At 36.4% G+C, this 14,777-nt stretch overlaps 1 protein-coding gene across 32 annotated transcripts in view; it reads right to left on the reverse strand.

Annotated features, from left to right (window-relative positions):
• The window catches only part of Wnk1 (WNK lysine deficient protein kinase 1), a 125,558-nt gene that overhangs the window by 63,709 nt on the left and 47,072 nt on the right, over positions 1–14,777 (reverse strand). For all 32 annotated transcript variants that reach the window (NM_053794.2, NM_001002823.2, NM_001199095.1 and 29 more), the window contains exons 3-4: positions 12,402–12,622; positions 9,848–10,005 (exon numbers count right to left, since the gene is read on the reverse strand). In NM_053794.2, the coding sequence (NP_446246.2) occupies positions 9,848–10,005; positions 12,402–12,622 (379 nt within the window). The remainder of the gene's footprint in view (positions 1–9,847; positions 10,006–12,401; positions 12,623–14,777) is intronic.

Genomic DNA, 14,777 nt, shown 5'->3' on the forward strand with positions numbered 1-14,777 from the left:
TCCCTCACCTACTTTCTCCTGCTCTTAAATTCTTTCCATTTCCTTTTAGGTGACAGGTGATACATTTGTCCCAACGAACATTCAACATTCTCTTGCTCTTATTACTATGACCAATTGGCAATCTCTGGATCACCAAGGGCCACTGTAGAAGTGTATTTCTCTAAAATGGTCATTTATTTTCTTAAATGTTAAATGTAAGAACTCAAATTTAAATTTAATAAGACAAAACAAAAAGCAAAAACTTCATGAATCCATCTAATACAGGTTTTTTCCTATGATTCCATACCTCCAAACTTTCAGTTATTTTCCCCCATTAGCTGATTACTGTGATGATCATTTCTCATTTGCCCTTCTATATGACTCATAATTCTGCCTTGGTACTCTTCAGTGCTAGTGTATACCACTAAATCAGAACTTCAATAGCCAACTGTTTTTAGTGTGGTTTGATTTTAGTCCCCTATTCTGCTTTTCCTATTTTGATTTTAGTTCTCCAAATTTACATCCAAAAAAATCTTTGTAAAATTTAAGTCTGATTATGTGACACCTATCTGTTTTATAAAAGCTACAACAATTCTGCCAGTACTTTAGATAAGCGTCAAAGGTTTTCATTCACCCTTTAACCCTTTACTCTAAACCTCACTTTTTTCCTATCTGCAAACTCAACAGGCATGCCTAACTGTAGTTCTCTCACAGATAATACTTGGGGCCCCGTAGGATCTTTGATGATTATTCTCCCAATCTGTTCAACTCAGTGGGATACTAACTGCTGCCATGAGCTTTAGTTAACTATTTAACACTAGAATAGCTGGCCTAGTTGTGGTGAGACACATCTTTAATGGGGGGCTGGGGAGGAAGGGGAACAGAGGCAGGAAGATGTGAGTTCAAGGCCAGGCTGGTCTATAGAGGTAGTTCCAGGACAGCCATGGCTACACACAAAACAAACAAATAAAAAACAAACAAAAACCAACCAACCAACCAAACCAAATAAACCCACTAGAATAGTGTTTGTCTGTGATACCAAACTTCTTTGTCATTGTCCTTCCTCCACTTAAGCTTTTTAGAAACAAGAACTACACTTAATAATATTCAGAATCATGAATTTAGAAAAGTCTGGAATACAGAAGAGACTCAACATATTTGTTGGTAGATGAGATAGTTCAGCTGTGGCCAAACTTGGTGATCCAACTCTTGTCCCTGGGGCTCATACTGTAAAGGGAAGAGTCCTCTGAGCTCCACACATTTGCTATGGCATGCATGTACACCTACACAATGAAAATAAATGTAATAATGTAACAAAAGGTATGGGTGATACCACTTCTTGGGCTGCGATCTAAATAAACAGGCGAGAACAAGTTTTTTTTTTTTTTTTTGGTTCTTTTTTTCGGAGCTGGGGACCCAACCCAGGGCCTTGTGCTTCCTAGGTAAGCGCTCTACCACTGAGCTAAATCCCCAGCCCCAAGCGAGAACAAGTTTAGCAGCAGCATTAATCTAGATGTAATATGAACAGCTGCCTCAAAACCCTGCCATGATGGACTGTACTCTGTGATCCAAAATAAACCTTTCCTTCTTTAAATTGCTTTTGTTGGGTATTTTTGTTACAGCAACAAGACAAGTAACTGATACAATGACCTTATTTAGAAACAGGATTATTACAGAAGTTAAGTTTGACAAGGTTAAGATGAGTTCACTTGGAACAAAGGAAATTATATAGCCTTGAAATTTAAAATCATTTTACCAAATGTTAATAAAATTGGTTTCAGAGGGCTGCCACAGCAAATTATTACAAATTGAGTGAGACCTTTATTTTCTCAAGGTTCTAGAGGCCAGAAGTTCTAACCTACAGTTTTAGCATGACTAAATGCCTTCTAAAATATGTTTGGCTTTGGTGTTCCTTGTCTTGTAGCATAGACAATCTCTTACTCTGTCACCACACAGAATATCAGATACTCCGAACTATATGCACCTCTCCTATTCTGACAAAGAATAGACAATTCTTTGTAAGGTAATTCTTACAAAAATAGCTTGTCATTGGGTTGAGGTCCCCTATCCCTTCCTGAAAGGTAAATCTAAAAGCTAAAATGTGGAGCAGTGCTGATGCACACCTTTAACCAACACTCAGGAGACAGAGGCAGTGATTCTCTGTGAGTTTGAGGCCACCCTGATCCTGTTCCAGGACAATCAGGGCTACATACTGAGAAATCCTATTTTAAAACAAAACAAAAAACAAAAAAACCCAGCTAATTTGTATACATTTGGTGAACTATGCTGTATTATGTGATAAATTATTTAATTCACATATGTAACAATAAAGACCAATAAAGAGTTAGGTTTTGACAAGTTCTCGTGTGTATATGGTCAACTGATTTGGTAGATGTGCTCAAACCATTTAAAGGCATAAAAATCTCACTCTGCTCAATAAACAGTGGTAGAACAATTGCCACAGTCAAAACTGTGAAGTAACTGAGAAATTCGGCATGTAGTTCAGTTGGTAGTTTGCTTGTTGGGCAGACATGAAGCCTTAGACTCAGTTCTCAGTACTACCTAAACTGAGGATGGTGTTATGTGATTCTTCTATGTCACCAGGAAATAGAGGTAGGAGGATCAAAATTTCAAAGTTACCTTTCATTACATAGTAAGTCCTCATGTAATCTCTAAATACAACACTATCTTCTACATGGCTGACATCAATACTAAAGGATCCAAAGAAAAACCTTTAGTGTTTCTTCTTTAAACTGTTTTAGAGTTGGTTTTTTTTAACTTTTAACATCACATTGAAATGAAATACAAGAGAGCAAAGCAATTTGATTCCTCTTAAAGTTAAATGACTGAACTTCTAGACAAAATTCTAAAGTCTAGCTTTGATTTGAAAAGTAACTCAAAGATGACAAATATAAAATAAAGTAAGGCAATTTGAGATTTGTAAAAGAAATTCAGCAACTTGGACAGTAAACTAACCAAAAAGAACATGGAGGGGAGAAAAACAAAGCAGAACAACAACAATCAGAACATGAACAGCTCAATAAATCCAGTTTAAAAAAAGGGGGGGGGGGGGGGCTGGGATTTAGCTCAGTGGTAGAGTGCTTACCTAGGAAGCGCAAGGCCCTGGGTTCGGTCCCCAGCTCCGAAAAAAAGAACCAAAAAAAAAAAAAAAAAAAACAGTGGAGAGAGGCTGAGTGAATAAAAAGATGTCTGTCCTGTGGGTAAGCCTGAGAAAATGAGTTTAAATATCTGGGACCCAATAGTAGGAGAAAGCCATCTTTCACCTTTGTCAGTGCACTAAAGTAGACAAATATGTACCATAAACATAACATAAAAACAATATCAACAAAATAAACTAAGTAGAAGGACTATTAGTGATTAAAGGCAAGATTAAAGAATTATTACATTCAGACAGCAATAAAGAAAAAACCCTATAAGAGTCAATATGTCTGGAATAAGATTAAGAGACCAATTTATAAAAAATGTGATAAACTTATTAACTGATAACTTATTAACAGTCATGGTAACTGTCTTACTTTTCTATTGCTATGATAAACTACTATAACTAAGGTAACTTACAAAAGGATTTATTTGGAACATAGAGTTTCAAGAGAGGTAAGAGTTTATCACTGTATTCTGGTAAGAGCATGTAGCAGGCAGGCATAGTCCTGAAACAGCAGCAGAGAACACACATCTGATCCATAAACAGGAAACAGAAAGAACACTAGGACTGGAAGTTTTTGAAACCTCAAGTTTGCCCAAAATGACATGCTTCCTTCAACAAAGGTCACACCTCCTAGTCATCCCAATTGGTTCTACTAAGTAGGGGCCATTTTCATTCCAACCAGAGTAACCCTATTCAATAAAATTGCTCCTAAATCTGGTGAGGAGGGGGATGGACATCCAAGTAGAATTTCATATAAAAATTACCAGAAAAGAACATTTCCATATTAGGTTACAGTTAAGCAGTTAGGAGCTTAAAAGAGTTGCTGGAGAAATGGCTCAGTAGTTAAGAGCACTTCCCAACACCCATATAGCAGCTCAAAATTGTCTCTAACTCCAGTCCCAAGAGATTTAACACCCTCTGCTGGCTTCAAGGGCAGACACACACACACACACACACACACACACACACACACACACACACACACACACACACAGAGAGAGAGAGAGAGAGAGAGAGAGAGAGACAGACAGACAGACAGACAGACAGACAGACAGACAAAGGTTATTTAGATAGGCAACCTACCAGAACAGTAGCAGACAGCTCACCAGAAACCATAAAAGCCAGGAGAACATTAGCTAATGTTTAAATATCTGCCAATCAAGTTTATTATATCCACCAAAATTACCTTTTAAAACTGAAGGAAAGGACTGGAGAGATGGTTGGTTCAGTTGGTAAATGCTATGCAAGCATGAACACTGTGTTTGGAGTACCAACATCCTTGTAAAAAGCTGTACCAGGTTTGGTAGATCTGACACCTGGCCATGGTACACACCCTTATGTACACACAACATACAGACACAAGACACACTTGCACATAAATATAAAATAAAAATGACCTCTGGACTTCCTACACACACACACACACACACACACACACACACACACACACACACACACACACACTCTTCAAATGAGGAGAAATTTGGCCAGCAAGATGTTTTAGCAAGTAAATGTGATGGCTATTTAAGCCTGATAACCTGAATTTTGATCCCTAGAATCCATAGTAAAAGGAAGAAGCAACTTCCAAAAGTTATCCTCTGATCACTGCATATATATGTTGCTACATATGTACCCATATTCACACAGGCATGTGCTTTCTATACTGCTCTGAACTAAATCAACTTGGGGTGGGGGATTAATTTGGCTTATATTTCCAAATCACAACCCATCATCAATCAAAGTCAAGGCAGGATCTTACGGTAGGAACCTGGAGACAAGACTTAAAACAGAGATCACGAAAGAAGACTACTTACTGGCTTATTCCCATGGTGTACTCATTATGCTTTCTTAAACCCCCTAGGACAACCTGCCTGGAATGGATGGTCCCACCCACAGTGTGCTGGGCCCTCCCAAATCAATCATTTATCAAGAAAGTGCCCCAACAGATTTGCCTATGGGCCAATCTGATAGAGGAAATTCAATGGATATTCTCTCTTCCCAGATATGTGTCACATTAACAAAAACTAACCACTACACACACACTAATGATTTTTTAATGAAGAATAAGGAATGAATTGTCATGATAAATTGTCATGAAAAATGACCATTAACCAAGCACTCCAGACTCAACAACATCTAAGTTGAAGGAAGAAATCAGAACATACCTTTAGACGATAATCCTAAGTATAAATGGTCCTAATTTTGTGAATGTATCAAAGTAAGAACAGTTTTAAACAAGACTCAATTGCTTTCTATCTGTGAAAACTCACCAACTGACAAAGGCCCAAAGCAAAAGAACAGAAAAATGGTATTTCTAAGCAAACAGAATTAAGATAGCAAACAGGAGTAACTAAATTCCTAAATAACAAAGGAGGCTTCAGGACAAAATTATAAAAGGATAAAGGCTAATACATATTAATAGACAATCAAGAAGATCCCAGTACTCAGGAGGCAGAGGTAGGGGGCTCCCTTTGAGTTTGAGGCCAGCCTAGTCGTCTACAAAGTATAAGTTTCTGATCAGCCAAGGCATAATGAGACCATGTCTTAAACTTAAATAAATGCATAAATGAAAATACAACGAAAGTTTGGGCATAATAGTGTGTCCTTATGTGACAGTGAGAATATAGGTAAATCCCTAATGTTGGCTGACCAGCCACTCTGGCCTACTTGGCAAGTTCCAGGACATGGAATATGATGGATGGTACTTGAGGAACAGTACCCTGGCCTCCTCTTCCCTAACCCCTCCTCTAATAAATAGCCCAATGGTGAACTGTAATCTTTCCTAAAATTTCAAGATCTTAGAAAAACAACAAGTCAAACTCAGAATTAATAGAAAGGGAAAAAAAAAACTAACAATCACAGTGGAAAAAAAAATTTTAAGGCTGGATAATAACAAGTCCTGACAACAATACAAAAATGAATAGAACCCTCTCAGTAGCGAAATGGTCAAAAAATGTAAAGTGGGCTGGGTAGTGGTAGTATATGCCCTTAATCCCATCACTAGGGAAGCAGGGGCAGGCAGATCTCTGAGTTTGAAGCCTGACTGGTCTACAGAGTGAGTTCTAGAACAGCCAGGGCTACACAGAGAAACCCTGCCTTGATTTAAATTAAAAACAAAAAACAACAACCAAAAAACCCAAAACAGTAAAACGAAGCAGTCTCATGGAAAACAAGTGAATAAATGGTTGTGCATAATTATGTGTAATTGGTATACTCCTACATAAAGACCAGAAATTAAATAACCGATTGTACAGATGACCAATCAAATTCTTGTACATGAACATTCATGGCAGATCTATTTAAAATTCCCCCAAAAGGCTGAAACTGACTAAATGTCCACCAAAACATGAATGCTAAACAAACTACATTGTATATACACAATGAAATATCTCTAAAAGTAATGAAAGGTACAGGGTATACCTAAGTGGTAGATCACCTGCCTACTATGTACAAAACTCAGGAGCTCCATTATGAACATCATGACCCTCAAAAAGAAATGAGGATAAGAACTCACTACATGAAACTTAAAAGATACTGAAAGAAGCTAACCACAAAAGATCACACATGATATCCTATTTATAAAATATCCAGGAAGGTCTATACATATAGAATAATTCATGCTTTTATTATGCAAAAAGCCTTATTAAGTCTCTTGATCTGGTACACAAATACACACACACACACACACACACACACACACACACACACACGTATAAAATGTCAATCAATACATCAAACTCTCAAAGATTCTCTAAGATTTAATAAAACAGCAGAAAACATAAGAATATCAAACCGGCAAAGAAAATCTATTGCGACTGACCTTTAAAGACTACCAAAAGCCTATCACTTTGATTACATAGCCAGACAGATATCTGTATATAATAGTTCTCATGTTTACTAATTTACTGAAAAGCTTTGGGAATGAAGTACTAACAGTTTGGAACAAGAAATTTTGTACAAAGAATTTATTCAAAGAAATCAGTTTAACCTCTCTAAACTTAAATAAGCTAGTTTTGCTACTACTTGTCTTCAATTCTGAGCAACTGGAGAGATGACTTCACTGTTAAGAGCACTTACTGCTCTTCCAAGGGACCTGGTTTTAAATCCCATCACCCATATATACTTGTTTCTTAACTATCTATAACTGCAGTTTCAGGGAATTAGATACCTGCTACTGATATCCTTAAGCACAAGACATGCACATGGTACAAACACATACATGCAGATAAAACACTCATACCCAAAGAATTGTAAAAAAAAAAAAATTAATTTATTAAGATTGAAGACCTTTCAAAGATAATATTACATGCTAGATACAATAAATCTATTTTAAATTTTTTCAAATGCATTTTTCAGTTTATAATTTTAATACGTTTGTTGTTCCTAACAATCTTAGAAATTCTAGCCATCATTAATATCATTACCACATTCATATGAATAAATTAAGGCTCATAAGTGATTATCTTACAAATACTTTTTATAAAACATTGATCTCTATATTCAATTGGGAAAATCAACAATACTTTGGCTCATTTTTTCCTCCAAATTGATTGTCTCAGCTTTTATTTTTCTGTCTTACTAATATGTTTTTTCGTTTGTTTGTTTTCAAGTCAGAGTCTTGCTCTGTTGATCAGGCTAGCCTGAAACTTAGATTCACCTGCCGCTGCTGTAAAAGCTATGACTGAAGTCTTGCACTACAACATGCAGTTTCGTTATTTAATTAAATAAAAATCAAACTGATTTGTTATATAATCATACATTTCAGGCAATAAGAATGAGTATATGACTGTGTCACAGTAATGAACCTAAATCAGCTTTTCAGCTTTTATCTATCATCTATTTTAAACTTGAATCATGTTATTATTTGTAGTGGTTTAAATAAGATTGGACATTTTAGGTGCAAATGTTTGAATACTTTGGTTCATGGTTGGTGGAATTGTTTGGGAAGAATAAGACGGAGGAGGTCACTGGAAGCAGGCTTCAGTATGTCTCTACAGGCTTCCTTTTTGTGAATCTAAATGTGAGCTTTCTTTCACCTGTTCCTGATGTCACTCCATCACCATGGACTCCTAACTCTGAAACCATAAGCGCAATTGAAGATTTTCTTTTGTGTTGTTCATGGTTTTCTGGACACAGTAATAGAAAAGTAACTAAGATACTGTTTTAAGAGTAATACCCTTTTTCACACATGTGAAGAGAAATAAACTCCATATAAAGTTGCAACCTTTTTACTTGGTATATTCTTAAGACCATAATATATTGGTTGGTAATAGCTGATATGCAAGCCATGTACAGATAGATAAAATCTGTTGGGGTTGGGGATTTAGCTCAGTGGTAGAGCGCTTGCTTAGCAAACGCAAGGCCCTGGGTTCAGTCCCCAGCTCCGAAAAAAAAGAAAAAGAAAAAAAAAAAAAAAAAAAAAAAAAACCTGTTAAGTGAAAGGATACTAAATAAAATTAACCAAGGACTAATAACTTACTGCCTCGATAAATTAAGTCTTAAGAATGTGTTCTTTTGGGGACAGGAGAGATGGCTCAGCTGTTAAGAACACTGCTCTTCCAGAGGTACTGAGTTCAATTCCCAGCAACCACATGGTGGCTCACAACCACCTGTAATGGGATACAATACCCTCTTCTGGTGTGTCTGAAGGGAGCAAAAGGGTACTCACATACATTAAATAAATAAACCTTTTAAAAACTGTTCTTTAAAAAAAAAACTGTCCTTTTATACCTACATACACATAAAATTACAAACAATGAAATTATTATATAATAGTTTATTAACACTGAAAATTTGGTATTGCTTTCACTCTCTGAGAAGCACAGCATTCCATAGATACTATTTCAAGGTTTTTTTTTTTTGTTTTTTTTTTTTTTTTTTTTGGTTCTTTTTTTTTTTCCGGAGCTGGGGACCGAACCCAGGGCCTTGCGCTTCCTAGGTAAGCGCTCTACCACTGAGCTAAATCCCCAGCCCCTATTTCAAGGTTTTATCATCCTTTGAAGGCAGTCTTTCAGGTTACACACCTCAGATACTGTTCACAGAAACAGACCTACTTCTAGTACTAAAGTGAGGTAAGTAATCTATAAGGGAGTGAGGACATTTTGCTTTTTTAACAGAGAACAAAATAAAATACAGATAGATGATTTAGAAGAACACAGAAGTAACAAATTTAAACAGGAAAGTGAACCTGATATTTTGTCTCCTAAACTCACCATGATATATCTAACATTATCTCTGAAAAGGGAAAAACAAGCAAACAAACAACACCTAAAGCTAAAAAACTCTTCCTTCTTTATGCCCATCACGCCTCAGATCCCACTTAAACTGGATATTTCTGTACCAATTATCTATCATAGTTTCACTGCCGTAATACCAATCTTCTTAATGCTTTCAAAAGTCTACAACTGAACCCTCCTTTTAAACAATATAATAAATAGCAAGACAACACCATATATGGTGATTAGGAATTTAGATATAAAACACAGCTTCAAACAAATGCACCTTGAGATAAAGGTTTGAGTGAATTCAAGGAAGGAAGAAAAACTGATAGCTTATCTTTGTTCTCATTACACATAACTCAGCAAACTCCCATACTAACAGCTTTGGCTTTCTGTTGTAGTGCCCTTTTGCATAGGTGGATGTTATCCAGCTTGACTTTATTAGATATGACTCGATGTCATCAACAATTAGGTGAGGACTTACACTGGTCACTCGACGGTAGATCTGAGCAGCATTTTGGCACTCTGAGTATGGATATTCAGACGTAGCCATCTCAAGCATGCACATCCCAAAAGCATAAACATCAACGGATTCATCGTACTTCTCCTCATACATCTCAGGAGCCATAAACTCTGGGGTACCTTAAATTAAAAGAATGATTCAGAATCAGACTCAATATGGCCAATAGTTGTAGGTTTTACTTAGCAGAGGTTTCAAGAAGCAAAGAGGTTGACCTGTCAAAGAAAAAAAAAATGGAAGGGAATAAAAAAAGAAAGGGGGGAAGAGGGGTTGGGGATTTAGCTCAGTGGTAGAGCACTTGCCTAGCAAACGCAAGGCCCTGGGTTCGGTCCCCAGCTCCGAAAAATAGAAAAAAGAAAAAAAAAAAAAAAAGAAAAAAAAGAAAGGGGGGAAGAGGAAAAGAGGAAAGGAAGACAGAAAGTTTAGCCTGTTCCATCAAAAATCCCATAGAAGATTTTAAAAACACACTGAACATAGTCAAGTACATGATTACTTATACTGTTGTGTACCCATTATTAACATGGAACTTTGGCTAAGAGATACATTAGTACTATTCAGAATGAAAACAAATATAAGAGAATGGTAATAAAAGACAAATAAAAACCTATCAGGGAACAAAATACTGTAAGATAGTAATGAAAAAAAGATCAAATACTTGTCTGCCCTCTACCACATGGCAGTTGTCTATATTTTCCTTTGGGGGTGGGTGGTGGGTTGTGAGACAGTGTTACTCTGTTATAGCCTTGGTTTTTCTAGAACTCACTCTGTAGACCAGGCTGGCCTCAAACTCAGAGGTCCACTCGCCTCTGCCTCCTGAGTGCTGTGATTAAAAGCATTCAGTAGGACAGTTGTTAGAAGAATATTCACAACCAGTCTTAAGCCATTAATATTACTTTTTAAGGAAGCCTTGCAGAAAAACGAAAAAACCCTCTGTATTCAATGTTTTTAAAGACAACGAAATGTAATTATCCATAAAGGCGACTTAACTGATGCATTTTCTTCATATACTTACCCTCCCACCTACAGTACACAAATCAGCCTAATATAGATATAGGAGATATAGTAAGGGGTATCTTATAGATGAAAAACGAATATACACGATACAAATATAGAAGTCAAATACAGACTGATTTGTAAACATAGTATGTATATGTATGGTCCTACAAGATTAGATTTTATAATGATTTCAGAATTTTTAACTTCAGTTCCAAGAATCAATATGGACAGCATGATCTGGGGGGAAAAAAAACTCTTGAACCCATGATTTTAAGATGTCACAGACAAATAAATGCTTCTTATGAAGAAAACAAAATGACAATTTAGCTTGAAATGTATTTTCCCTATTAATATATTATGTGAATACATATAAACAACATTAGAAATCCTAACTACAGGGTTGGGGATTTAGCTCAGCAGTAGAGCACTTGCCTAGCAAGCGCAAGGCCCTGGGTTCGGTCCCCAGCTCCGAAAAAAAGAAAAGAGGGGGAAAAAAGAAAAAGAAAAAGAAATCCTAACTACACAATATTCCAATGAGAACACTATTTTTGTTTTGGTCTTTAAATAAAGAACTACAAATGACTGGTGTGCCATGATGTTGTTATCAATACTTAGAATTCTGGCCCACTATCAGTTAATGAGCTTTTAATATTATACCCTATTGGAGAACGGAACAGAATGTGAACTGCAAATTTTTAAGTTCAGAGAGCTAAACCTTATCAAACAGCCTTTATTTTTTTCCCAGCTGTGACTCTAATAAACAATCAAAAAGTCTGCAAGGTCATTCATATTCTTTGGACTACTTAATGATTCCCAATAGAGTTAATTTTGTTCTTACTGACAGTCATTTCTGGAAATATTTTGGTGACAACAATTAGGAGTAATTAGACAGAGTATGCTACTAGTATATTGTGGTAGAACTCAGGATTGCTATAGAATAATGCTACAGTATGTCTACCCGACTGTCTACAGCCAGACATCCAGAGGACTAGAGCTAGGAAACCTAATTTAGATATATCATTCATTCCAAAAGGTGGAAGTAAAGGAAAGTTGATGAAACCAGCCTTTCACTGGACTTGCCCATATGTTCTAATTTTCAAATCAAGTTTTACAGCAGGTATTCTTGAACATATAGCCAATGGACATTTCTGAAGCTGAACTATATATAAATTCCATTTATTCAATGAAGAAAAGCAACAATTTGTTCCTACTGTATAAATATGAATATAAAATATTAAGTATTAACAGGATTACTTAGTAATAAGATATTATATCAATGAAGTTCACCTTACTTCTCTCTATGTAACTTTTTAAAAACATCAATAATCTTCAAAATGATTTTAGAAGCTTAATATTTTAAAAAATCCCTCATTTCATATTTAAGTAGACTTGATCACTAGATTCAAGCTATGAATTCCTAAAGGTGTATTTCATGTCAGAAAAGATATGGTAGGGTCAGGTTTCTAAAGAAAAAACTATGTCAAGAAGCTAAACTGGCCCCAAAAGCACACTGGAAACATACCTATCACACTCTTGGCAAAAGAAGCCCGCTTTAGAGTTGCCAGACCAAGGTCTCCGATCTTGACTGAGCCGGTAGGACCAGTGATAAAGATGTTGTCACATTTAAGATCCCGGTGAATAATCGGGGGAGTTCGTGTATGGAGAAATTGAAGTCCTTTAAGGATTTGCCGACACCAGCTTCTTAAAACTTTGATTTTCATCACTTTAAACCTTTTTAAGTACCTGGAAAAAGCAAAGTAAACCAAACGGGTTATCAATGATATGATGTTCTGCTTTGAAGAATTCCATTAAATTCTAACATACCAAAGACAGGAATATCAAATTTGGAATACTGAACCTCAGTAAAAGTTTAAGGGACTGAGATAAGATTAAAGTGAAATTCTATCAAAAGACAAGAAAAATAAACTTTTTTTAAAAAACATTTACTGTTATGTGAATATATATATATATGAATATTCATATATATTCACATGTATGTGGGGTGAAGAAGTACATGCACCTGTCCATGTATGGAAGTCAGAAGAGACCGTGAAATCCTCTGGAGCTGAAATTACAGGTATTTGCCAGTTGCCTGGCTTGTTACCTGGGTGCTGGGATCTGTCTTCATGACCACAATAAGTGATCTTTTTTTTTTTTTTTTTTGGTTCTTTTTTTTGGAGCTGGGGACCGAACCCAGGGCCTTGTGCTTCCTAGGTAAGCGCTCTACCACTGAGCTAAATCCCCAGCCCAACAATAAGTGATCTTAACCAACTCTCTGTGGTTTGTTTTCAAAGGATCTAACTATATAGCCCAGGCTAGCTTCAAACTTGCAATTTTTCTTCCTCTGTAACCTTTTTGTTCTTTGTTTGTTTGTTGAGAAAGGGTCTCATGTAACCCAGGCTGGCTAAAGTTTCTATATAACTAAAGATGATCTTGAACTTTGATCCTCCTCTCTGCTTCCGAAGTTTAGAACCATAAGCATGCACCACCATACCCATTTTTGCAGTGCTAGGGATTGAGCCCAGGCCTTTGTGCATACTGGCAAACACTTTACCATCTGAACAACATCCCCAGCTCTCAGTACTATTAAAGTAGAAGTTAGTAAAAAAATTCTTTTTTTTTTTTTTCCTTTTTTTCAGAGCTGGGGACCGAACCCAGGGCCTTGTGCTTGCTAGGCAAGCACTCTACCACTGAGCTAAATCCCCAGCCCCGTAAAAAATTCTTATAACTAAAAAAAAAAAAAAAAAAAAAAAGTATTCTTTAAAATTAGTTTGCTGTTGACATAATTAAAAAGCAGAATTTTGGGGCTGGAGAGACGGCTCAGAGGTTGAGAGCACTGACTGCTCTTCCAGAGGTCCTGAGTTCAACTCCCAGCAACCACATGGTAGTTCACAACCATCTGTAATGAGATCTGATGCTCTCTTCTGGTGTGTCTGAGGACAGCTACAGTGTACTTATATATAGGAAGGAAGGAAGGAAGGAAGGAAGGAAGGAAGGAAGGAAGGAAGGAAGGAAGGAAGGAAGGAATAAATAAATTTTTTTAAAGGCAGATTTTTGCTTCAGTAAATAATGGAGTAGCTTCTACTAGTTACAAATGTATTCCTAAACTAGTTTAAATGTGTGTGTGTGTGTGTGTGTGTGTGTGTGTGTACATACACACACGCAAGCCTTGCAAAATGGTAAAGGAAAGGCAGAACCAACAACTGCAAGTTGTAATCTTAAATATGATTTAAAGGGTTTTTTAGTTTGTTTTTGTTTTTGAGATGGGGTGCTTTCTCTGTGTAGCCTTGGCTGCCCTGGAACTCCCTCTGTAGACCAAGCTGACCTCAAACTTGAAGATCTGCTTGCCTCTGCCTCCTTAGTATAAGGGTTAAAGGCATGCACCACCCACCCACCCACCCACCCACCCACCCACCCCCGATAGGTTTTTTTTTTTCCCTAATTAAACACACATAATTGAAAGGAGCTAGAGAACAAAACCAGTTGAAGTAGAGGTGATTTGACATGAGAATATAAAGGAAAAGCAACATGTAAGCAGCCTCTATGAATGTATGCATGCATGCATGTACATGTAGAAAGAGAGGTCAACCTTTTGAATATCCTTCCATCCACCTTGTCTTTTAAGCCAGGGTCTTTAATTGACAAAAAAATTGGGATCCGATGCCCTCTTCTGGTGTGTCTGAAGACAGCTACAGTGTACTCATATACAAAATAAATAAATAAATCTAAAAAAAAACCCCACAAGTGTTAGCTAGGAAATGTGTTTTAAATGAACTTGTACAATATAAGTGCTAAATTAAGTGAAGAGGTAAGGATATAAATAAAATCTTTATAGTAATCTTTTTTTTTTTTAAGAAATCCTACATTCCACATCTGAATCAAAAATGTACAAGTAAAA

The sequence above is a fragment of the Rattus norvegicus genome, chromosome 4, assembly GCF_036323735.1.
Source record: "Rattus norvegicus strain BN/NHsdMcwi chromosome 4, GRCr8, whole genome shotgun sequence".
Lineage (NCBI taxonomy): Eukaryota > Metazoa > Chordata > Mammalia > Rodentia > Muridae > Rattus > Rattus norvegicus.